The sequence below is a fragment of the Heloderma suspectum genome, chromosome 3 (genome assembly GCF_057233095.1).
Source record: "Heloderma suspectum isolate Gila_16-S chromosome 3, 16-S_ref, whole genome shotgun sequence".
Lineage (NCBI taxonomy): Eukaryota > Metazoa > Chordata > Lepidosauria > Squamata > Helodermatidae > Heloderma > Heloderma suspectum.
The window spans coordinates 34,502,817-34,528,254 of NC_139460.1; the positions used below are offsets into that span (position 1 = coordinate 34,502,817).

A 25,438-nucleotide genomic window follows, 5' to 3' on the forward strand; every position below is an offset into this window, starting at 1 on the left:
TCCCAGGGAGGAATGCCGATATGGGGAAAAATTGTAGCTTCCTTTCTGCAGTCTATAGTTTTGAAGGGGGCTTTTTGTTGGAAAAATAGTATGGTGGAAAAGGTTAACCCCTCCACCACCCACACCACAGCCCTGATCTGGACTGGGCTGCAGCTCTTGCCACAAAATTAACAATGGAGAACTATGATCATATATTTAAAGTATTGCAAGAGTTTTGCCCACCTAGCTCCCTAGTGGGACATTTTGAATTTGCTTCTTCCTTTCTTTGAAGCCTGTGTCCCAAGTCTGGGCTCAATTCTGAGTGTATTTTGGTAAGGATTTAAGGGGGGGGAGTGAGTGAGTGAGTGAGTGAGTGAGTGTGCAAAAACCACCTTATCCTCAGATTGGGAAAATAGCTAACCTTTCCATCCCTCTTAATATGCTGTCAGAAAACAGCCATCAGCTGGAAAGAAGACACATATGCCCAGCCCGTCACAAAGAAGCAATAATTATCTAGTGAACAGAAGCGGCAGCAACGCCAGGAGTGCTTTAGTAATTTGCAAAAGATTTTAAAGAGGTGGGTGTCCCAGCCCTGTCTCAGGTCCCACTTGATATCAAATGCTGCTGCTGCTGATCACCCAGCAGCTCAACGGGCTCCACAATGGACGTCTGGAGCCCTGCCGCTCCTCATCGCTGCTAGGAGCAGTAGTAGTTTCCACCTGTTTGTTTTCTGGATTGGGCCCAGAAGGTGAGCAGAGGGCTGGGGTTAGCAAGGGGGAAGGGTACTGTTGTGGACACCTTGTGCTAGGGTCCTCCAAAATCTGCAACTGGCAGTGCTTGCAAAATATAGCTGATAATGGTAAGATTTTTTGATTTTACCATCAGCTAACACAATAACTGTGGGTTAGATCCAGATTTAGGTGTGTGCAATTGGGCTTCCTAAAGCAGACTTTCTGTCCCCTTCTCCCCACGGCAGACCATTTAGCCCCCTGAAAATGCTTCACAGCTGTGCAGGAGACCCTGCTGCTTGGGGTGAGATGTGGTGGTGGATCCCACAAAAATGGGCAGAGCCCTCCCATCCACAAAAGGCAGATCCTGGATCCAACCCCCATGGGTTATGTGGTTTTGCTGTATTTGTAAGATATTAGTTGAGGGTGTCCTGAGGTGCTTTAGGCATTCCGGGAAGACTGGCTGGACCTTTCTGAAATGGCTTTATATTGTTATACATTGCAGTAGTTGGAGGGAAAGCAAGGAAATTCCTTGTTGATCTTTCCTGTCATGTCAAGAGTTATAACACAAAATTCTCAATGCTGCACAGCTGATAAAGCTTACCAGGAGGAAAATCTCTCTCTTTGCACATTCACTGATGTGAAATTGATTTTTGGAGTCAGACAGAAGCAGAACAGATATGGATACTTGATACTGAAGTAATGTTTTCAGTGAAATATTAGAAGCATCCCCCATGCAAAATATGGACGTAGATGTAGGCCTCCCAACTCATCTGTACTTGAAATAGCCAATGACGCACTTCAGCTTTATGGATGGTGTCATTATTTTCCATGAAAAGTGATAAAAGCTAAATTTAACTAGATGTTTAAAAACACAGCCCTAAATTCAGAGCAAGACTGTAAAGAAACCAAATAAAAACATGATATTTTTGCTGTCAGTGACCTCCAAATATTTAAAGCTCACATAAAAGATTTTATACACAAACATTAAAACTGTACAAGACACAACTGAAAAGTGTTAATTTATGCACATTAGAACATATAAAGTTAGAGCAAGATAAAAGGAATGTACATTTGGATACACATTTCCAGAAAATAGGGGGTTTATATAAAAAAGCATATTGAATGCAAATAAATCTGGCAACATATCACTTCATAGCAAATACATATGAAGGTAAAAGGGATCCTATACATTTTAGTTCAGCTGTCAACAGCCAATTCATTTTTTCTGCAGCCATGACTCCTGACTTGCAATATATGAAGCAGTACACAGGTGTTAAGATGCACAAAGCATGTACGGAAGAAAAAATGTTACAGAACACTGGTGAAAATAAAATATATGGGCAAGTTAAACAAGCAGCCCTAATACATAAAATAAAGTTAAATTACAGAATAATTCAGAAGGTGTCTCCCATAAGCAAAGGTCATACACATAAAGAAAGGCAGTTGACAAAAATATACCATTTTGTTATGGCTAAGGTCCTTTGGCTCAAAATCCAAGCTAAAATCTAAAATACAATTAAAAATAATAATGCCCCACACAATGAAATGTGAAATATTTCAATTATTAAGCTCCTTCACTTTTTAAATATTGAAATGAAAGCCACTATTAAAACTAGTTTATTTGCAGAAATATTACACTAGTAGCAAACTGGAGAATAAGAGTTTCTCTTAGCCCAAGAGAAACAAGGGAAGGGTAGGAATGGTGTGCTTTCCTGCCTTTCTTAGAGGACCATTTGCAAAAAGAGGGTCTCTTGCTAAGCTGTGCTTCAGTGACATGAGGCACCAGTTGTGGTCATCATACAGTTCCTAACCTTTGGTCCCCAGATGTTGTTGGAATACAACTCCCATCATCCATAGCCAGCATGACCACTGGTCATGGATGATAGGCGCTGTTGATAAAGAACCTCTGGGGATCCAAAGCTGGGAATCATTGGATATGGGAAAATGATGCAAAGGTTGTTGTGGAAATTAAGAGTTCAGTCCTGATTTCTTTTTTTGGCTGTGGGGGTAGTATTGATATGAAAATTTAAAACAAACTAGATGATTAAAAAGGTCATGGAGAGAGCAATCCTATGGCCGCTAGTCAGAGGCTAGATGGCCATAGGATAGGTCGGTTCCTGGGAACCGATCTCGGAGCTCACACTCCGAGGTCGGTTCCCTGAGGTCGGTTCCCTTGTAGGCAGCGCAAAATGGTCCCATGTTCTGGAGTAGTGCAGAGCGGCAAAAATGGCGCATTCCTGGGAGTGTGTTGGGTCGGGGAAGTCGGAAATGCCGGTATGACGCATCCTACTTGTCGTCCGGCTGCTGCTTCCCGTGCTCTGAGGTCCCATGTCTAGACAGCCGGAATCTAGCTGTAAATGCAAGTCAGCTGAAGCATGGAGGGGACGTTCCCCTCCGTGCTTCTCCTGCCCTGCACTGGATAGGCGGTCGCCTCCAATTTCAGAGGCAGCCACCTATCCTGATAGGATTGCGCCCTAACTTGATGAGAATCTGATCGAGTCATGGTGAGCTTGTTGTTGTTGTTCAGTCGTTAAGTCGTGTTCAACTCTTCGTGACCCCATGGACCATAGCATGCCAGGCCTTCCTGTCCTCCGCTCTCCCAGAATGTGCTCAAGTTCATATTCATTGCAGTCCCCTTCTCCTTTTGCCTTCAATCTTTCCCAGCATCAGGGTCTTTTCCAGTGAGTTTTCTCTATGGTGAGCTGCAAACACATTATTCTTAAATGTATAGCTGATTTTCACAGGGACCTGGACCAGGATGTAAAGAACCGCTCAATTAATTCTGGATGCCCAAAGGAGGGTTGGCTTTGTATTTCTTAAACAGCAGCTTGCTATGGTGCAATTGGTAAACAACTTTTGAAACTGAGGGGAGTCGCAAAAGGAGTTTCTAATACAACACAGGAATTCTCAGTGCAGAGGGGCGGGGGGAAAGTACCCCCCGCCCAAATCCCACTGGATGAGAACAAACCCTTTGACTAGTCTGAAGTAGCTCTTTGGATCCTGGCCAGCAAAACTATATTGAATTTCCTGGGTAATGCTACTTTGGTTGAGAGCATAACATGTATACCAAAAAATCTTTAGAGGGAGCAATCCTACGGCTGCTAGACAGTGGCTAGATGGCCACAGAATATGGTGTTTTCTGGGAACCGACCACGGAGCCTGCACTCCCAAGTCAATTCCTGGAGAACTGACCTCCCCCCGCTTCCGCACTGCCTCGGAGGCAGCACGGAACAGCCCCGTCCTCCACGCTCGCAAGAGGAGCACAGAGCGGCTGGAAAGTGGCGTGGCTGGGGGTGTTCCGGGGTGGGGAGAGCGTAGTTGCCTGTACCACACATCCTATGTGTCACATAACACATCCATTCTCTGGAGGGAAAAGACACTGGGTGTGGAGGCCCGAACTTATCTAGGACTATCTGGAGCATTTCCTATGTGTCGTATAGCAGCCTCCTTCCCTGCTACGTGCTCCTGCAGCTAGACAGCTGCAATCGTCTGTCTAGCCGAGAAAGCAGGGCAGCAGGAGTACAGAGGGAACGATCCCCTCCGTGCTTCTCCTACCCTGCTTTGGATAGGTGGTTGCCTCCAAGTTCAGAGGCAGCCACCTATCTCGATAGGATTGCGCCCTAAGAGTCTAAATCCAGTCTAAATTTTTCTGGCCTTCAGATCTTTCAAAATCAAAGCATTTCTAAACATTATTATTATTATTATTATTATTATTATTATTATTATTATTTACAGTAGCCAGCTCCAACATGCTGCAACCATCAAATTCTTCATTCAGTGCAAAATTAGGCAGCAAGAAGTAATGGTGAAGATCATTAGCGAAACCAGTTTGATGTGCACAGTACCGTACATAACATTGTTCCTGAGTAACCTAAATAATGATACAATTTCCCCCTTTGCAACATCTGAGGGTTTCCTGAAGTAACATCAGTGCATCTACAGGCAAATCCAAAGTGTTCTCTGCTCCTTTTCAATGGTAAAACGGCAGCATTCTCTGGAGGGAAAAGACACTGGGCGTGGAGGCCCGAACTTATCTAGGACTATCTGGAACATTTCCTTGGTTTCCATAGTCTGCTGTACTTCTGCACCTGGGGCCAGGGGGCAAAAAAGGCTGGCAGTAGCACAGGAAGGCCTCCTGTTGCCACAGGCTGCCTAATCTTGGAAGGGAACATCCAATAAAAAATAACTGGTAGGAGCCATTCTGCACCCTAAGGCCTGTGAAGGACTGCGGCTTTTAACAACATCCAGCTAATTACCTAGGCCTAATATATATGTCTTGTACAAACTCTGTCATCATGGTATAGGCACATGGCCTGAGGCAGACACCACTATGTGGATGGGTCAGTTCAGCCTTGAAGCTTCTAAAGTTTTAGCGGTTGTACAAAAAGACAAGAAATAGCATCAAAATGGAGCCACTGAGAAAAAGAGGGAGGTATCAGCCTGCCTGGAGAAACCCAAGAGATTTGCTGAAATATAAAACATCTAAAGAACCCTCACAAAGCTGGGCTGGGTTGGCTCATTAATGAGGACTCAGTTGTTCAGTAGTCAAAAAACATCAACTGGAAAAGAACAATGGAAAGGGGATGGGGGTGGAATGGAGGGGCCTCCTGGAGGAGGGCATGGCCAGCTGGCACCTTTCTGTTAGGTGAGAATACATTGCAACATGCTATTACAGATCCCAGTTGTTAAGAAGTCATTTTAGGCCACATTTTTAGAATGTGACTGGAGCAAGGTGAGTTGAGGCCATGCCTTCAAAAATCCTTGCACAACCACTACCAGTACACATTCACCACTTGTACTACCAAAGCAGATGACTGTACAAATCAAATCGGCACATTTGCTTTTATATCAAATTCAGATCTCTATTGCAATGAAGTTTTAAAACACTTTTAACAACTGAATAATTACTGCAAGTAAAATGCCAGTCTGTAATTCTTCTTATCCAGTTCAAGTAATTAAATTTGAAAAAGTTAATATTGAAAAGCAAGCAATGAGGTTCACAGCATGCTGGACAATACAGCTGAGCATCAAAAAAATTTTTTTATAGTCATTGCTGAGCTATGTACAGAAGGCATATCAGACACACCTGTCTTTAAAAGTTATCACTTCAGTTAAAAATGCTTGTTAGTAAAAGATCACTTTCATGAGTATGAAAAATGCAGGTGCAAGAACTTATGTCAACATATTCCTCAGTCAACAAACCTAGCAGGATGTGTCTTATGTCAGCATTTGTATCTTAACAGATGATAAAGCTTTTATCATCTATTGCAGAAGCTGCCAATCAAATTAACAATCTTTTGAACAATCTACATGTGTATCAGCCTTCCCCAACGTGTGTGTGGACTCTGACCCCCATAAACCCCATGCTGGCTTGGGGTGATAGGGGCTGTAGTTCAACACATTGGCAGGCACCTGATTGGGGAAGGCTGACATACATTGTGACACAATCCAGCCAAGCTTTGGAACTTTTAAGTCTCTGTTCATTACAAAATAGTGTTCTGTCGTGTGTGTATATGTGTGTGTGTGTGTGTGTGTGTGTGTGTGTCTAGGGCTGGGGAGAGACACAGAGAAAGGGAAGGAGTCGGAACAGCCCACTCCTACCCATGTCTACTCAGAACTAAGTTCCCATGAATTCAAAGTGATTTACTTCTTAGTAAATACACGTAAGAGTGCAGCCAAAGACTTGTTTTACATTTTACCCTGTGTTTTAGAAGCCTGGCTGCTGCCCATTGACTTTCATATAGTTTAACAGATTTACCCACCCCCAAAACGAATTATCTTGTTGCCACAGTCAAAGGAATTCCTGAATCTACTTTGCTATCAGAAAACATCCCTGATCATAATTTGCCAATGGGATGAAATCTTTTGGAAACCAGTTTTGAAACAGAGTCCCTTTCCCACTCCATCCTGTTGATAATGTATATTTAGTATAAGTATTACGAATATATTACCACTTGGGCACAGGTGGGGCTGGGAATAGCATGTGCCATAAACTTTAATTTATGACAGTTTCCTGAGGGACAAATATTTTGTAAAAGCTATGTTAAGAACAACTTCATTTCACAGAACAGAACAAAGCAAAACAAAATGAAATATCATTTTAATATTCCATAAATAGGCCACATTTGACCTGAGTTTTAATCAAAGTTCATTTCTGATGCCATCAGATGGTCCCTGGTGTAGGATCTTCTTGACATCACTGCAAAGAAATAATCACTGAGCAACCCTCTCACTTCACTGATGTATGCAAGAATAACCAAATCAAGTACCATTTAGGAAACATTTTGGAGGCCTTTTCTAGGGGTTACACAAACCAGATAGAATGTGTGTATTTACAAGATAGTGACAAAAACCTTTTTTGAGCTAACAGTCTCTCAGATCCTTATTGTTTGTATAGTCACATTAGCGCCATCAGAAATGCCATTAAAAACAGAGAACACTTCAGCTTTTCATAGTGTAAAAAGTAAGCATACTGGAAATCACAGAGGCAATGTTCACGGGCTAAAAAGCTGCAGGCAGCAAAATAAAAAGAAACTAGTTTTTTTGAAATGCATACAATGCATGCAGCAAAGTACTGTTTTTGTTAAGAATCAACTCATGACGCATTGGGTCCTTCATTATTTGCAACAGCATGTAAAATGCGTGTTTATTTATGTCACCAAGTTAACATTTTGCCAGGAAGATACTAAGGCCTTGCAGGAAGTCCTACTCCCATTTAATTAAATTAATAGAAAAGGACAGTGAAATAAGACAGATAGGAAGGACTGAGGTTCAGCAGTTCTTGCAGCAGCAGCAATCTGATCACATGAGAGCCACTTGCCTGCTTGGTGCTCACAGGGAAGATGATACCTCCCTTTGCCATCATGCTGTGCAGGGGGAAAAAATGCTTTCCTTCCTATTTCTAAATTTGGCCATCAATTCATTATTAAGACAGGCAAAATGACCCAGAGATTTTAACCATTCCTTTGGTACAAGTACAACATAAACAATACGCCACTGTTCTAGGATACCAGCAATTTCCCCTTGTGACCAAGTGGCAGGTTCCTCATCAGCAATGTTTATTCACACAGGTCAACATTTGCTTCAGATCACACCACAGCCTTCTTCACTAAACCGCCTGTACTTCATCCTTCTCAACGAAGGTTATGGTGGAAGGTTAGGAGGATCCTAACTCCTTCCATCCAGGGCAGAATTCACAGTTTTCCAGCTGGACCAACACATTCTTTGCTGGAAATTGGCTCTCCTTTACCATACGTCCTTTTAGTCCAGGGAACTTTAGCCATTCATTTCTTGAATGGCGTCAGTTTGTTAAAAGTGTGCCAGAAAAGCGATGGCTTCCGTTTTGGTTCTGCCAGGGCAAAGACCTGCTGCTGTGGAATGCTAGTGGGCACGGTGATGTGACGCTGATGGATAGGATGTAAACTCTGGTGAGGTGGCGGCACCGGACACCCACTGTAGCCAACAGCTGGAGAAAGAAAGCATTGAGAACGTGCGTAAAACTAATGTGTGGCGACAAATAATGAAAATGTACAGTTTAGGGCTAATTTGTATGGGACATTTTGCTCTACACCCAAGCTATCCCAAATGTCCATAGCCATGTGCTCTATATAAGTGTTACATGTGAATTACCACAGTTCTAGCCAGCAGCAGTATCTGCAATTGCCTTGCCATTTCAACCACTGAAAGCATGGGAATGTCTGTCACCCAGAGCTGTAATTGCCTGGCTCATGTGTTACCACCTTTTCCCATGATGCCCAAAGACAGCCAGGACTCCTCATGTGAAGGGTAAAATGTGTCATGCAGGGGGGAAAGATGATTTAAATATTAACCTTTAATCTTTCCGTGTCTTGACTTCCGTGCATTTTGCATGGCTTGTTTCTTTTGGTTTTCCGAGATCTCCATTCCTACATTTGGGGTAAAATGACCTGTATTTAAGTGCCATTTCAAATATTTGATTGCAGTAAATTTTTAAAGCACAGATCAGTGAAAATGTCACACAAAAATATTAGGCTTAATGGTGCAATTCAAGGGAGGAGTCACAGCTGAATAATAGAGCACATACCCCAGCACAGTGGCAGAGCATACAGGCTCTACCTATGCTTTGTATACAGAAGGTCCCAGGTTCAATTCCCGGCATCTCCAGGTAGGGCTGAGAAAGACGTTTGACAAATCCCGGGGGTCCGCTGCCAGTCAGTATAGACCAGAGACAGGCAACAGGCAGTCCATGGGCCACATGCACCCCCCCATGGTTGTTTTTACAGGTGATCTTGCCCCTACCAAATTTGTTGCTGTGTCAGTGACAGCAAAAAACCTGACAATTTTGAACAATAACAAGGTAAGCAGGGAGTGTGAGCCTTTTTTGGAAGTGGAATCGCGCTTCCGGAAGGCTCCTCTGATTGTGCTTGTGCTTCGGTGGGTTCTGGGGGTGGGCAATGCGGCCCCTGGCGGTTGCCGCCGCTGGTGTAGACAATATTGAGCAAGAGGGACCAACGGTCTGACTCAGTATATGGCAGCTTCCTCAATTCCCAGCATCGCCAGCTAAAAGAATCAGGCAACCGGCGATGGGAAACGTCCTCTGCCAGAGACTCTAGAGGGCGGTTTCCAGTCAGAATATGTAATACTGGACTGGATGGGCAATGGTGCGACTCCATATGAGGCAGCTTCTTAAGTTCATTGTGCAACCAGCACTTAGGGCCGTGCTGACTCAGGAGAGCAACATCATATATAGTTGCCCTAATAGAACATTCAAGGACTAGCTCGACCATATGGAGGCACATCCGAATTGTGACCTGACACACACAATTTTTATTTTATTTGTTGAATTTCTTAATCGCCCATCTGGCCAGTCAGCCAAAATTCTACTTTAAAACATCGTATTTCTAGAAATACCCTAACCCACCCAAAGCCCTATGTGTGTTGGTCAGAATAGTTTGGTGAACTACCAGATAAAGTCCAGCAGCTGACTGTACAGTTTGGGTCAATGTGCATGGGCTGCTGTTCGGATCTACCACCTCCACATAGATATGCTGAGACTGAGGTAGTGGGGCAGTGCCATGCAATGAGATGGGTCTGTGTCACCCACACTGGCTCTATATGTGCCTTTCTTGGAATGTGTGTTTTGTATCTTTCCACTGAAAATGAAAAGAGAGAGAGGCAAAGAGAGAGAGAGAGAGAGAGTGAGAAATGGGGGTGTCTCGGTCCACTTTGGGCTCTGGCCCAGCCCAGCCCACTGCTGGCTTCAGCCCAGGCCACTACTGGCATGCAGCCCCCGAAAGATTATCCCTGAAAGAATGTGGCCCTCGAGAGAAAAAAAGGTTCCCTACCCACCCCTGAGTTGCAGCCTGATGGTGAAATACTTGCTCACATAGCTAAAGACATTGGTGTGGTTCTGGCAAATAGGCAAAGCAGTTTTAAAAGTCATGGAAGCCATCAAGAGCAAAAGAAAAGAGAAGTAGATACAAGTTTTCCTCTTATTTTAATACTTTCATGTAGTAGAATATTACACTTACCCATTTCTTTGTCTTCTTGCACTCGTCTCCTCTCATTTGCACAAGCCTCCAGCCACCTTTTCTTATCCCCTGCCTTTTTACCAAAAAATAAATGAACCTCTTCTGTGGCACGATTTACAATTTTGAAGGCATTTTTTACATTGATGCTGAAGTCCTTGTCTCTGCCATCCTCAACGTCCAGCACTTCCACCTCATCCATATCCATCCGGCCTTTGTAGTACAACATGTCCCTTCTCAACAGATCTTTCTTACAGAACACAAGCTGATGGTCAAAAAGAAAGAAAGTCCTTTGCTGGGTCTTGCCTTGTTTGGAGATTTTGGTCAGTTCTCCCGAGTGGATCAATTCTGAGCTTCTGCCTAAGATGTCTTGCCCCTAAAACATTTGCAGGAAATAGAAAAGGGAAGACCCAAGATTATTTTCTTGTATGATTACCATTAGCTCAGTTAGCAGTAGGAATAATTTATATTGGAATCATTGACATATGGGTATCTCACTGGACTGAGCCCTTTGGTCACACTCCAAATCAGAATTAAGCATGCTTATTACATTCATTGAAATCTGGGCTTAAGCACACTTAACTCTGTGTTTGAGTGTAGATTAAAGCTCTATTCAGTTGTTCTCCTCCACCCGCCATCCTGGCGCACAATTATCATTGCACAAGGGAGCAGGGACAAGCCTGTTGGCTCCTCTGCTTCCCTCATGTCTCTGTTTCTGCAGTCCCCACACGCTTTTAAATCACATGGAAAGCCTACCTAAGTAGAAAAGGCTCCTTACTGCAGAGGTCCAGCCCCCAACATATGGGGACTGCAGGAACGGGGACACATGGGAGGCAGAGGGGCCAACAGGCTTGTCCCCCTCTCCCTTGTGCGTTGATAATTTTGTGTGCGTGTGTGGGAGAACAACTGAACGGGGCTACAGTCTTTTCCCCTTCTTCTCAATTTCAAATATATGATTAGGTGATCACTCTGTTGCTAAGAAAATAACTGTAAAAATAATTGACACATACATTATGGAGCAGTCTTTTCAGTAATTGCCTCAGTATTTTTAATTGTCCTCCCCACTGGAGACTGGCTTGGCCCTGTCACTTGCCTCCTTTATTAGATAGGAAAAAAAACATTTATCTGCCATTGGGCTTTTGACAGTGAGGGTTCTGTTGGTATTACTTGTGTTTTATGCCATAAACCTCTTTGTGAACAAATGTTAAAAATGTAAGTGCTGTAAATAAATAAATCTCTCCAAAATGAATCAACAAGATGGAAATTGACGACGACTTTCTCGAATCACATGCAGTACAAATATTGACACACAATAGGAACTGGCTGCTAAATATTCTGTGTCTTTAAGCTTTACCACTTCCTGGAAGTGCATCCTTACCTCCCAGCTGACAATGGACACTTGCCAGCGGGCAATTTTGTCTATACTTTCTAGCCTTCGTTTGCGTTCATTGATCAGGCAGGCGACATTCTTCATGGCTTCATATGCTGCCTTTATATTGTTATAGTCACTGCAAAATGAAGGCAAGCACAGGTCAGTCATTTCAGTTGACCATTTTATCACTTCATACTCAGCTTGCCCACAGACGTGCGGCTAGCCACTGTTGGAAACACAATGCTAGGCTAGACAGACTTTGGTATGATTCATCAAGGAGGTTCTCATTTCATGATATAGTGAGAGTTAATGCACATAGATTTATAGCATCATTTTATTTTGTACTTCCCCCACCCACAATTAAGTGCCAGCACTGTCTTAACCATAGTTACACGAATCAAAGTTGGATGATAACCAGGATTTTAAATTAGGATGTGAAGCTGGTTTCACCTGATTAAGTGAATCCTAGTTAGCATTAACCATGGATAAGATTGGTGTTGCATAAGCCTTTCATATGGAGAGCTGGGGGAAGGGAGCATACAGACCTGTAGCCCAATCCCATTCTCTTAGCCATGGGGTAAATGGGCTAGGAATGTTATGTTTGCTGTGCCCATAAAACCATCTGTTAACCTTTGGAATCACAATCAACACAGGTCTTGACTGTACAATACTATTTTGAGTTAATAATACAATGATTACCCTAGGTCTGGATGATTTAGAGATTGTGGGCACATAAGAAACTTGTCTGACAACTTTTCTGTTAAATGAAGATTCTGTTTGGGGCATTTCCGTCCCAAATGAGGCTTTCGTTGAGCAATTGCCCTGCCTCAAACATGGAATTTTATGGGCGGGGTCCACACATCATTATCTTCCATTTGTAACCCTCCCATATTTTCCCACCGCTTCTTTTTCTTCCTGCAACAAATCCGTTCAAAGGGGAAAGATGGAATAGTTGCACAATGTCTTTGGTAGTGCTAGAAGCAGTCTAGAAGCATCCTTAGATTATGTTCAGGAATTACAGTAATATTTAAGGGTACAGATGTTCATTCCCGAGAGTCAAGAGACACAAGGAACTAATTAAATTTCATCTCCAGTGCAATCTTATACATGCCTACTCAGAACTAAGTCCCATTGTGTTCAATGGGAATTATTCCCTAGAAAGTTCCTAGAAATTATTCCCTAGAAAGGAACTCAGTCTTAACTCTACTTTTTTAATGACAGCTTACAAAAGACACTGACCTGGTTCACACAACCAGAGAGGGAAAATAAGCCGCTGTGGCTTATTTTCCCTCCCCATGCATGCCAGTCACAAACCACCAAATTAGCATAATTACCCTCATGAAGTAGCTGGGGTGGTTTACAAACCACCCTGAAACCCATGGTTTCTAGGGTTTCCAACACTGGAGACCAGTGGAGGGTGGTTGAAGTGTGGAGGAGCTGAAAGTGGCTGGCAGCTACAGGAGAAGGAGTTTTTTGGGTTGGTGTAATTGGTAGTACCTGAAGCAACCTTTTTTAACAAAAGGTGTTCTCTAGCAAGGCAAGTGCCAAAGTGGAGGATGAAATTGACAAGGTCATTAACAAGAGGGAGATATCAGTATGCTGGGCTAAATAGCAGATAGGCACTCTTGCGCAAGACTCCCGAATTTTTTTAAAAAGTTTGCAAGTGCATTTCCATGTTCATAAGGGCTCAGAAAATTAATTCTTTTTGGTGATCTGATGGGGTGGGAGATTTCCCTTGGTAGCCATCAGCCCCAATGGACCAATTGCAGAAAGGGTGCTGACGTACGGAATGAGGAAACAAGAAGTTCTGTCACAAAGGCACCTGGATTACATGGCTGAAGCTAGTGGGAGGACTGAGCGCGGGAAACAAACCACATTAGCCAGAGCACCTAATTGTCTGTCGCGTTAGCAAACAAACAAACAACTCATGGTGGCTTATTCTCAGGGTGGCTTAGTGTGACATGCAAACTCGCCCTATATATGAGGAATGCTCTTATGCCAAACAAAACTGGTATATTAAAAATGCCAAATAAAACTCTTAGATTTACTTCACAATAAAGCTAGGAAATCGTACAGACCATCAATGCTACGACTTGTTAACATCTAAATACAATTTTAAGTGAAACAGAAGTCTGTTTTTGTTTTTATTTGATAGGCTAGAATTCCTTTCTTTTAGCATGTCATCTATTGCAGATTTTCATTCTCTAGTTTTATATTCATACAGCAGGCCTGCCTGTCATATCTTGTTGGAATTTTGCAGGTTGTCTGAAATTTGCAGCACACTTGACACTAAAGATACAATTTTAAAAACAGGTTTGAAGTGAATCTCCAAAGCATAACAAGCACAACAACAACAACAACAACAGTAGTTGATATCATGGAACGAGTATCAATATTCCAAACTAGGTTTTCGTGAACAAGATCCACTTCCCACAGGTCTGAATAATTGTCCAAACTACTTTAAATTATCACATCTGAATATGTTTAAACAGAAGAAAAGTTCACCATGTCCTATCTATTCTCTTCAAATGTCCATTTTCCCACTAGAGTTTTGCTATTTTAGAAATTCAATGAGAAATTGTAGAGCACAGGAAAGAACTAAGTGTTATGATTTCATTAAAACACACACCTACATCCACAGACATGTGGGAGGTGAGAAAGCGTGGTAGAGGAATCTATTTCTGCTGTTGCTAATCTGGGATCCTCATGTCAAGCAGCGACAATTGCTCAAACAGCAGTCCTTTAGTGTATGCAGAGAGTACAACTAAACAGGTCCAATGAAAGGAGAGCTCTGGCCCTTTCTGCACAAAGCTAAGACAGTTCTTTTCATTGAGATTTCTGAGACAGCACTGGATAAATACCAAAGAAGAAAGTTGGAGAGGAAGGAAACAGACAACAAAGCAGCTCCCCTACCCACAAGAGTCCTGCTCAGTTGAATCGTGAGCAGTGCTGGGGGTTGGGGTAGGAAAGCAGAACTACTGAAGGGGATTATTGCGCTGAAAGAGATTGTGGCATCAGCAGTGTAACTTCCTGGATTGGTTGCACATTAACCAAAACTTTAAGGATTCACATGCTTAATTGGTTCAGTGTCTGAATGCTTTCACAACATGAATTAGCGCTTGTCCCCTTGATCACAGATTACTTTGACTGTGTGGAGTAATTGTTGAAGCTTGCTTTAGATTTAGAGCAGGTTTTCTTGACAATCCCCTTGTTATTCACCACACATCAACATCTATTGGGGGCAAATGTAATGTGCATCGTAAGAACTGATTCAAACAAGATGTCTGAATGCACAGAGGGATTCTTGTTTGAACATGCTAGAAGCCGTTCCTGTTGGCATGTTAGCTTTCCATGTGCAGAAAGATTTTCACACGGGGAAACTTTCAAACACACAATCACCTATGTTCCTTCTGGGGTGATAAAGTCATGTGAGAGGACTGTACCACCTAGCAAATGTACCCTCCACTTTATTCATTTATTCAATAATACTTATACACTACTTACTATAATCAAATATCTAAATGGTTTACATATAACATGTAAATATATGTTTCCATTTGCAGCACTACATAAATGTTCAGGGATGGAAAGATTGTGAACTTCAATTGTGAACTTCACAATCATTGCCCATGGACACAGACGATTATCTCCAGACAGTGCACAAATTGCATCTCTCTCTCTCTCTCTCTCCCTCCCTCCCTCTCGGAAGCTGATATATACTACATCAGAGTATTTATCCATCTAGTCCAGTAGTGTCTACTCTAACTAATAGTGGCTCTTCAGGGTCTCAGGCAGAAAAGTCTTTCCAGTTAAAAGGATCAGGTAATTAGCGCTAAGAGATAGCAGGAATTGAACCCAGGACCTTCTGCATGCAAAACATGTGCTCTATCACTGAGCTACAATCCCTCCTCACAAAAAACCCATGAGGCAGATTAGGGTAAGAGGCCATCTAGGAAACTTTGTGGCTGACTAGACTTTCTTAGGCTGTGTTTCTATGACAACGGAAGGAGAAGCTAATGGAGTAGTTCTGGATTTTTTTAAAAGGAATCAGCTTTGCTGTGAGCAGGGTTCTACGAGCAGATTCTCTGCACCAGTAAAATCGCTTCACAGAACATACTTCCTGGTGGGGGTGGGGGTTGGAGGTTATGTCATCAGACTGGCAGGGGCTGCTCAACCAGTAAATGAGGCTTCCCCCCCCCCTCACCCCCTTTCTCCTTTCCCCTGAAAGTCTAGATGCACCTGAATTTCAGGAGCAAGCCTCATTGACTACAGTGGGAGTTACTTTCGAGTAGACACACATATGCTTGTGCTGGGAAAAGGGGGGAGAACACAAAGAGGGAAAGCAGCCCCCATTTTAACCTACATGACCTCATTGACCGCAATGGGAGTTACTTCTGAGGAGACACTAATGGGTTTCTTGTGGGAAAGAGACCAAAACCAGCCCCCATTTTAACGCACAGGATCTCTATAAGGATGCTGTGAAGGAATTGGGCTTTGATATGTGCCATGTCAATTGAGGGGCTTCTCTGTTATTTCTGTGGTCCTTAAGAGGGCAAGCCTCATTCAGCACAATGGGAGGAAACACCCCTTGATGGGGGTCACGGTGAAAAGCACACCCCTGGGCAGGGCTAGCATACCTGAGCTAAATGCAGGGGTTGGGGCATACAACAACTATACCATGGAGAACCAGAATTAAGGAAAAGAATCGGACGTTAAGCAGTCTCAGGAAATCCAGTTTTTCCCTGATAAGCTCTGGGGTGGCTGCTGGATTGCCATGATGTCATGTAGCCCTAATGACCTCAACACGCAGCTGGCTCGGAGTAAATCGCTGGTGGAAACACCCCCTTGTTCTCAGTCAAACACTCTAACCCAGCCTTCTCCAACCTGGTGCCCTCCAGATGTTTGCGACTACAACTCCCAGCATTCCTGGCCATTGACCACGCTGGCTGAGGCTGACAGGAGTTAAAACACAAACCATATGGAGGGCATCAGATTGGGGAAAGCTGCTCTAACCACTAAACCACACAGGATTTCCTTTATTTGTGCATGATTACCCTACTGTTGGGGTGGGGGGGTGTCTTCCATGATTAAGCTGTCCTCCTTACACAATTCAATAGCAATACAATTATTGTGAAAAGGTTAAAACAAAAAACAAACAAACATCCTGCACAGGAGAGTGACAAACAAACCCCACATGCAAGCAGATAATGGCTATGAATAAATATGGAACAGAGTGCCACAACTGACTAGATGTATGTCAATCCCCCATGTAGTTCTATCTGCGACTCCCATCATCCTCAGCCAGCTGCTGGCTGGGGAAAATGAGTTATAGTCCAACACATCTGCAGGGCACTAGTATGGAGAAGGCTGCTGTAAACAGTGTTCCTCTTTATTCTACTAGTCAAATATTCTGAATGTACTTCATTCCATTCACACCAGCAGAACATGTACCAGACATATTGTGTAATCAATACAGTCTTCACTTTATGTGTTAAGAGCAGAGTACTTGCACTTAAACTAGTTAATCCCATTGACTTCATGTGGGCTAAGAAAAATTTAAGTGATTTGTGGATTGTTGTGTAAGGACACTTTGCTGATCAGTCTTCCCTAATCTGGCACCCTCCAGATGTGTTGGCCTACAACTTCCATAATCCCCAGCCAGCATGGTGATTGACCAAGTGAATGCTGCCAACAAAAACGCCAACATTACCCTTCAACACTATTAAACCGCTGTTTTGTGCACTCATCAAGACAGTTTAGAAGCAATATTGCTGCTGCTTCCACTCTCATTGACGGTTCATGTATGGAGAGGACATACAAATCTGAGTTACTGCTTGTGGAAACAAGGTGGTAGTTCTTGTGGGTAAACTGGGAATGTCCCCATGTGATAGACAGACAGACAGACAGACAGACAGACAGACAGACAGACAGATTGTCTTACCTGTGATCCTGAGTAGTGTACTTGAGTAACTCTGCAAGCTGCAGGGGGTATTTACAGATTTTCTGAACGGGTGTGAGAAGAAAACCATCAATGGCAATGTCTATCATTTGTTGAAGGAGGCGACAAGCCTCGAAGAAGTGGCGGTACTTTCCCTGTTTCATTAGGTTGGAAAGCTCAATGCAGGCACAGGGATGATTATTACAATACTCAGAGTAGATAGCAAAGCCTTCTTGCTAAAAGAAAAGCAGCAAATGTTTGGTTAACATATCTAAATGTGATTGTTATTTTAAATGTGTCGAGGAAGGGATTAGAAAGGGTGCTTTCTGGTCCCACGCAGCCATCCCTTTTTTCCTCTATCCCTTCTACACTTCTTGAAACTTCTCAGAGATACTGAAGAGAGACAAAGGTACAGAAGGGCATGTGAGGAGAATCCTGTCCCCCATCACATATGCACCCCTCACTCTCCTTACCCTCTTTTCCGTCTGAAAATGTTACAGAAAGAAAAGAAGTGATGAAATGAAGGGAGCATGAAGGAGAGATTATCTCTCACCTCCCACGCTGAAATGCAAGCAGGAAAGAAGATGGAGACAGAGGGGTGCATGAAGGAGAGAAGGACATAAGAAGAGTCCTATTGGATCACATCGGAGGTCCATCTAGTCCAACACTGTGTTTTTCCACAGTCACCAACCAGATACCTCCAAGACGGACGCCCTCAGCTACTAGTTGACTCCCAGCTACTAATATCCAGAGGTACATGAGGTTCTACTTAAATAGCCATTGACAGATCTATCCTCCATGACCCTTTAAATAAAAATCAAGAGTGGGAGCGGGCAGTACTAGGAGCCATGTTTCACACCCCACACAGCAGCTCTCTAACTATACAGTTACAGAAGTGGACAAGTTTCTCCCACATAATGCCCTTCTGTTTCAGTGACCTGGTTTGCAACCAACGACAACCCATCAGTTTAAAAACAGATGGGTTGTCCTGCATGAGCAGGACAAGCCCATGATTGGGTCCTTCATATGGTGTGGAGTGTGACCCAGTGGTCAATCCATGGTTTGTTGTTCAGTTAACCGCTGGGTTGTTTTGCCCCTAAACAACCCAGCAGTCTGGGTTCACATGTCACACTCCACAACCTACCAAGGACCCAGTCATGATTTGCAAGGTAAAAGGGGAAGAGGTGAGCATGATGCAAGCCAATGGGTTGCTGTTACGTGTGAACAGGGCCAGTTCATTCCTCTGTCTTCCCCAGCCAGAAGATACTTTTGAGGGGGAAACTAGTGGAGTGTGTGAGCTCCGAGGTTTGGAATTGTGTACACCTACAGAACTTTCTGTATCTTTCAAGGGTCCCACAGCCACTTCACATAGTGGAGAGGACAGAGGCATGAGCCACAACTGGACTTGGAAAGATACTTCGGAGATGGGACTTGATGCACTGCCCTTCCACCTCTCATGTAAAGTTCCCTTTGGTAAAACTAATTGTTTCTTAAGGATCTATGCAAATTAATACACAAACCATGTGCTCATCAGTCTGCAAGGCATGCAGGGTGCAAGATACATACACAGTATACGATTTGAGGAATGTACCTCGGTACTTGTAACAGAAAAATTCCAAACATATGTATTAAAATAGCAACAAAACTCTTTTGATACACGAGCTGTCACAAAGATTTCTCAGTGAATTCAGGAACAAAGATGGGGCCCATTTGCATGGCCATTTGGGGCAGATTCAGTAGTAATTTCTGCAAGTCATGGCCACTCCAAGAAGTGGTGCTGCATTTACAGAAATAACTGCTGAGTGCTTCTGCATATCACTGTTTTACACAATGCATTTCCCCTGCAATCAAGTATCTGGGATGACAGAACCCCCAAAGGGCCTGAGAAATGTAACCTATTTCTGTATTGTTTATTTGAGGTGATAGGAAGCTGGAAGCCTCTGCAGAACAATCAATACTGGTGTTTCCTTCCATTTGTCAACTACAGCCCCTTCCCTTGAAAAGGTCTTACATATGAACCAAAAAATCAACTATGCTTTCGGACTTATGTATGGACTTATTCTAGCCATTGTACAAAGAGCTATTAAGTGATGCTGGTACCTATGACTATATTTATGAAAGAATCAAAACCTGCTTAGATGTAGCTACTGTAGGACTGGTGAGATTCCTTAAATGATCGTACTGGCATTTAAGTCTGCACTGTCATCACACTGTGTCTGTCCTGGCTCCAAGAAGACTACCTTTCAAGCATAACATCTGTTAATCAAATTAACACAGTAGAATTAACGCACTTACATGCTGAAGAAAGCAGGACCCTATTTCACTTAAGTGGGGCTCTTCTTTGTTGTACTGCTTCTCTAGATCTTTCAAGAACTTTCTTTGGAATTTGTATATGTCTTCAATATTTCCAAATATGGTGTTCAGTTGGGCTGCAGTGAACATTCCTGTATGTTTACGACACTGCCGAATGTACCCCTAGAAATGACACAGCAGGACTCTTAATATTTGTGAAAGCAGTTAAAGAGATTGAAAGTAAGTGTTGCATTGAATAACAATCTATTTTGCTTGCCAACACTAAAAAGCGCAGTCTCAAGACTTCCTCACTTCTCCTTTGCAAACCCTTGTTCAGGAGAAGTAATAATGTTACATGTCCAAAACTCAAGTTGCATGTTCTGAATTCTAGTTCATGGAGCCCAGAATACCAGCTCATATAGAAATCCTATAACAGCAGCAACTGTTTTGCCACTCACCTTGAGTAAGTAACAATTGCTCCAGGAGAACAACCAAACAGAAAACTGCAGCTGGCTCCCAAAGTGCTGCACTACATTTCCCAGGCAAGGAAACCCAGTGAAGGACTATGGTGGTTGGACTCGTGGCTTGGTCTTCTTGACAGGGAAATACAGCTGTGCTATGAGCCATATGTGCCTTCCCTTCCCCCATTTTTCTGTCTGATCACTTGTATTCTTAAGATGAGGAACATTTTTTCTGTGAAGGGCCAGTGACCATGGGGAAAAGTTAATTGGGACTGGAGTCAACAATGGGCAGAGCCAAAGCTAATTAAGTCAGAGCCATGGCTAATTAAGTAAAACTCATGGTTGTGCGGCAACCACAATAGGATTTTACCATGCAAATTTTAAGTGGAAAAGATTTGTTACTAGTGAAATGCCAAAGGCTAAAGACAACAAATGGTTAGATCCATGATGGTGAATTATTGGTTCCTCCAGATCTCTCTGCCTGTCTGCCCATTTTGACTCCCTGACCTCCCACTTTCACTCTATTCCACTTCCTTTCTCAGTCTGATCTTTCATCTGACCTCTCATTTTTTCTGTTATATTAATTATGGATTTCAGTATTTGTGTGTGTAAGTCACTTTGAGATTGCTTTTTGTGGTGGGAAGCGATTAGGGATGTACGAAAATTCCACCACGGATCTCAGGGAGGCCGAATGACAGCGCATTCAGCCCCCCAAAATTGGTGGCGGAACGGCCTGCCCCCCTGCCCCCCCCCGGGACAAGACGTACCTTGGGCGGATCTTCCTGGCAGCGGCAGCTCTGGCGGCGGTGGCGGCCAGTCTTCCGACTGGCTGCCGCCGCCATTTCCAGTTTAAAAACAAACAAAAAACGTGATAGGCTACGTAAAGATTTACGTAGCCTATCACAGCTAGGTTTTAAAAAAAAAACGTGATAGGCTACGTAAATGTTTACATAGCCTATCACGTCTGACTTAAAAAAACAAAAACAACAACGCGCGTACACAAATGGCCGCCACCATTTGCGTTCCTTATTTTGGCACGTCTTAGTCTACGTAAATGTTTAGTCTACGTCCGCTACGCTATTTGCGTTCCCCTTATTTTCGCCGTCTTAGTCTACGTAAATGTTTACGTAGACTAAGACGTGCCAAAATAAGGAACGCAAAAATACCTTATTAAATAAGGAACGTGCCAAAAATAAGGAAATATTTAAAAATAAGGAACGTGCCAAAATAAGGAACGCAAATGGCGGCGGCCATGGCTGCCACCATTTGCGTACGCGCGTTGTTGTTGTTTTTTTAAGTCAGCCGTGATAGGCTACGTAAACATTTACGTAGCCTATCACGGCTGACTGCAGGGACACAAACGACGGCGGCTACGGCCGTCACCATTTGCGTCCCTGCTAGCCAGTGGCTGGATGTCCGGCTGCTGGCGGAGCCGGCCGGCGGCTCCTCAGAATCCCTGCTGAGCACAGCCGGCCAGCCAGGATTCCGGGGGGGGAGGAACGGAGCACCTCCCCCCCCGGCGAGGATTCCGGGGGGAGGGACGGAACACCTAAATATAATCCGCAAAAGTGCCTTTCGTACATCCCTAGAAGCGATGCATAAATTTAAATCGTCATCTGTCTGTTTTGCCTTTTTTCCTACTTCCCCTAGTTCTCTAACTGATCTCTCATTTACACACACACACACACACACACACACTGCTCAGTGCTTGCTTTATTGCCATTTCCCCTCTGCTTCACTGTGCAGTGATGGCACTCTGCACTTCTCTCTAACACACACACACTGGAAGAGGAAGGGGTGGTCCTGACAGGCAGGAGCGTGCCCACAGCACCTGAAGAGTAGGGTGACATTACAGGCCAGATGAAAGTCAGCTATGGCCCACATAAAGCCCATGGGCTCCTCAGCCCAAGACTGCCTTTCATAAGGCAGATATTTTTCTCCTTTACTCTTCTCCGGCACTTTATAGCTTACCTCACAGATGTCCTTGAGGTGTTTGATATAGATACGCTCTGTATTCATTATTTCCTGAATAACATTTGTTCTCATCTGATCCTTGTTTTCTGCCATTTTTTGGCGGTGCTTTTCAGGGTCTGCGTTTGGTTCTTCATCTTGGAGGCTACGACAGTTTTCTCCAAGTTCTTCTTGATTGACCCGAAGCTGGAATCGTAAGGGGGGGGGGACAACTGAGTTGAAGAAGCACATCTGCAGTGCAGAGAGCACTAGAAACACCAAGTTAGCAACTAAAGAGCAAGGTATTTAAATAAATTTTTAAAATATACATTAGAGTCTATACCACATACTATGACGACAAGACCCACATGGTTGAGTTGGGCCAGAGACGCAGCCTATGCTCTCGTTGCATACAGAAGGTCCCAGATTCACTCCCCGGCATCTCCAGTTAAGAAAGGATCAGGGAGCAGATGATGGGAAAGACCTCTTTCTGAGACCTTAGAGAGCTACTGCCAGTCAGAGCAGATGATCAGTAGTGCAGCTGTGGCTGGAATTTGAGGCCAAAATTCAGGGTCCTGAGCGGGGGGGGGAGCGGGGGAATGACCACCTAGACAGTGGCAGGTAATGAGAACACTGGGCAAGGAGAAGAAAACTCTGTTTTATTCCAGTAGTCACAATGGTGCTCTGATTTAAGTTAGTTTAAAGTGCAAAACTGCATGTGCCCAGAGTAATTCTTTTTAAATCATGGCTGGAAAACCATTTTGTTGTTGTTCTAACACACCAGGAATGTAGAAGCAGTTATAAACCATGGAATGGTGGTGGGAGTGGGAAGAGAAATGTTAGTTGTGTGCTTCAACACCTGAGGTAATACGCATGGCCACCTAAAGGGGGCCATGGCCATTAAGTGCGGGGTCTAAAATTACGTAGGAGAAGGGGACGGCAGAGGATGAGATGGCTAGATAGCATCACCGATGCAATGAATATGAACTTGAGCACACTCCGGGAGAGAGCGCAGGACAGGAAGGCCTGGCGTGCTATGGTCCATGGGGTCACGAAGAGTCGGACATGACTGAACGACTGAACAACAACAACTAAAATTACGTAGCTGCAGCACTGTGTACTGGGCTAAGATGGACACATAACCTAACTTGATATAAGGCAGCCTCCTATGTTCCCTGTGATTACTGGAACTGAAGCCCCACTTAAATTAATTGGGATTTATTCAGTCTTGGAATTAAGTCCACAAAACTGATTAGACTGCTGCCCATGAATGCCTACGTAATGTGAGTCCTAAATGAAAACAAAAGGCAACTTTTGAAAATCTTCCTCCCTGGTCACCTGGAAGAGATTCTTATTCATCACAGGAGACTAAATAGGCAATTGGTTGTTTACAAGCCCGGCTGCGTTCAACTTTGTGTAATTCCAGCATAAACACCTCATAACAGGACTCTCTGAAAGAACCTTATTGCATAGACCCCATGTGAATAAGCCCTAAGTGAAAATATAGCTGACCATTCTTAATGTCAGGGCCTTGTAGATTATAGCCAGGATTTGATCAGAAGTAGCCTGGAAGGGCTTGGGCATGTTCAACCTCTGGAATGTCAGAATTTGTGTGAGCTTATCTCTGTCAGTGTTCTCAGAGCAGAGCCAGGGGGAGTCACCCAACTCCCTGTCTTCCTGCTGGTCTGGCCTTGGCAGGCAGGGAGGTTGGAAGCTGTCTGTGAGAACTTGAGAGGGGTGGGATGGGGTTTGCAGAAGGGTCGCCCAGGTTGAAGCATCACTGCCGGAGGGCTGAGTTGAAAGGCTAAAGGCCCTTGTCTGTCAAGGGTCCAAAGGGGGTGTCTTAAGAGTCACACCTTCTCTTTTAAGCTGATGCAAAGACGAAGAGCCTTTGCTAGGAACATCTTGTCTTCATTGTCCAAAGCCTTCTCTGTTTGGATCCATCATCGTCTGGGCTTTTGGAGGCACTCTGCACATGGAATCTCCCTTAATTGGAACTTTGGATTGCTAAAGACTTGCCATGAAAAGTACTGTGAGGCTTTTCATAGATTTCCACTCTCGTTTGCTGTGGACTGTGTGTCTTTGTTTGTTGTCAGCTCAGCGTACTGGCAGGCTGGGCTTGATCTACGACTTTTGGACTTTCCTCTTCCTGGACACATGCAGTGTGGAGTTACCAATGCGAAAGCGATGGCACGGAACTCCTTGCGAGTCTGGGTTTACCCTTCTCTTGATCTTGATAAACCTTGACCATGTAGCCTGGAGTTATCAACAAAAGATTCAAAGTTGGATGCTCCACAGGTGTGGTTTGGTTTAGGCCTCTCAAGAATTTATCCTTTGATTGCCTGATGGGGTCATTCCAGGAATCATTCCCAGTCCTTGTCCAGGGTTGGAAACCCGTGTATGGATTGCCTCGGTTAGATACGCCAGGGATCCCAAGTCCCCTCCCTTGTGTTCAGAACCGTGGAGATGGCAACGGGAAAACAATGTTGATGAGGATCTCAGTCCTGGTAGTAGTGTTTAGCTTTGGACTGTCTTGGAATTACATAGAGCCTATAGCTACTGACCATCAGCTATACGATTTCTGAAGAGTGTAACCATTAAGCTTTTGCTGTGGGATTCCCTGCAATAAAGAAATCTCACTGATTTGGGTGTCTGGTGTCAGATTGCCTTAGCATGTGCACTGGGGGAAACCTGACACTTAAAGCCCCTTTTATGCTCAGTGTGCTCACCTTTTAGCAAATGCATTGGTTTGGACTTTGTCCAATATAAGAGGTGAATGAGCCGAGCAGTGATTTTTAGTCATTTGCCATCTAAAAATGAGCATTAAGAGATAGCTAGCTTTGAAATGGGTAAGACCAAATAAGTGATCTAAAGAGAGGTCTCCAATTAATATCACCCTGTCTTCTATAGTCCTTTAACCTTTACATTGACTGCTTAGCCTTTACAACAGGCTTTTAAAAGGGATTCATTATTTATGTCACAAGTACAAAATAGCCCCAAGAATCAGCAATTCGGAATGCTGAGTACCTGGGTATTCGGCTGGCACAGAAAGTACTGTGTTGTCCATTTCAAAATATGACTTCAGGAAAGGGAAAAGATTGGTTTGGGTCTCTATCTCACTGAAACCATGGTGTAATGTACTAAGTAGTCCTCAGGTGCACAGTGCAGGTGAATGTGTAATGCTTTGTAGAATGTAGACACACTTGTTA

At 43.7% G+C, this 25,438-nt stretch overlaps 1 protein-coding gene across 2 annotated transcripts in view; it reads right to left on the reverse strand.

Moving 5' to 3' along the window:
- Nucleotides 1-5,539: 5,539 nt before the first annotated feature.
- SPATA13 (spermatogenesis associated 13) overlaps nt 5,540-25,438 on the reverse strand; it is a 117,349-nt gene continuing 97,450 nt past the window's right edge. For both annotated transcript variants that reach the window (XM_084842892.1, XM_084842891.1), the window contains exons 7-13: nt 22,251-22,436; nt 19,822-20,001; nt 17,530-17,762; nt 11,595-11,724; nt 10,220-10,592; nt 8,540-8,614; nt 5,540-8,175 (exon numbers count right to left, since the gene is read on the reverse strand). In XM_084842892.1, coding sequence (XP_084699018.1) covers nt 7,994-8,175; nt 8,540-8,614; nt 10,220-10,592; nt 11,595-11,724; nt 17,530-17,762; nt 19,822-20,001; nt 22,251-22,436 — 1,359 coding nt within the window. In that variant the 3' untranslated portion in view covers nt 5,540-7,993. The remainder of the gene's footprint in view (nt 8,176-8,539; nt 8,615-10,219; nt 10,593-11,594; nt 11,725-17,529; nt 17,763-19,821; nt 20,002-22,250; nt 22,437-25,438) is intronic.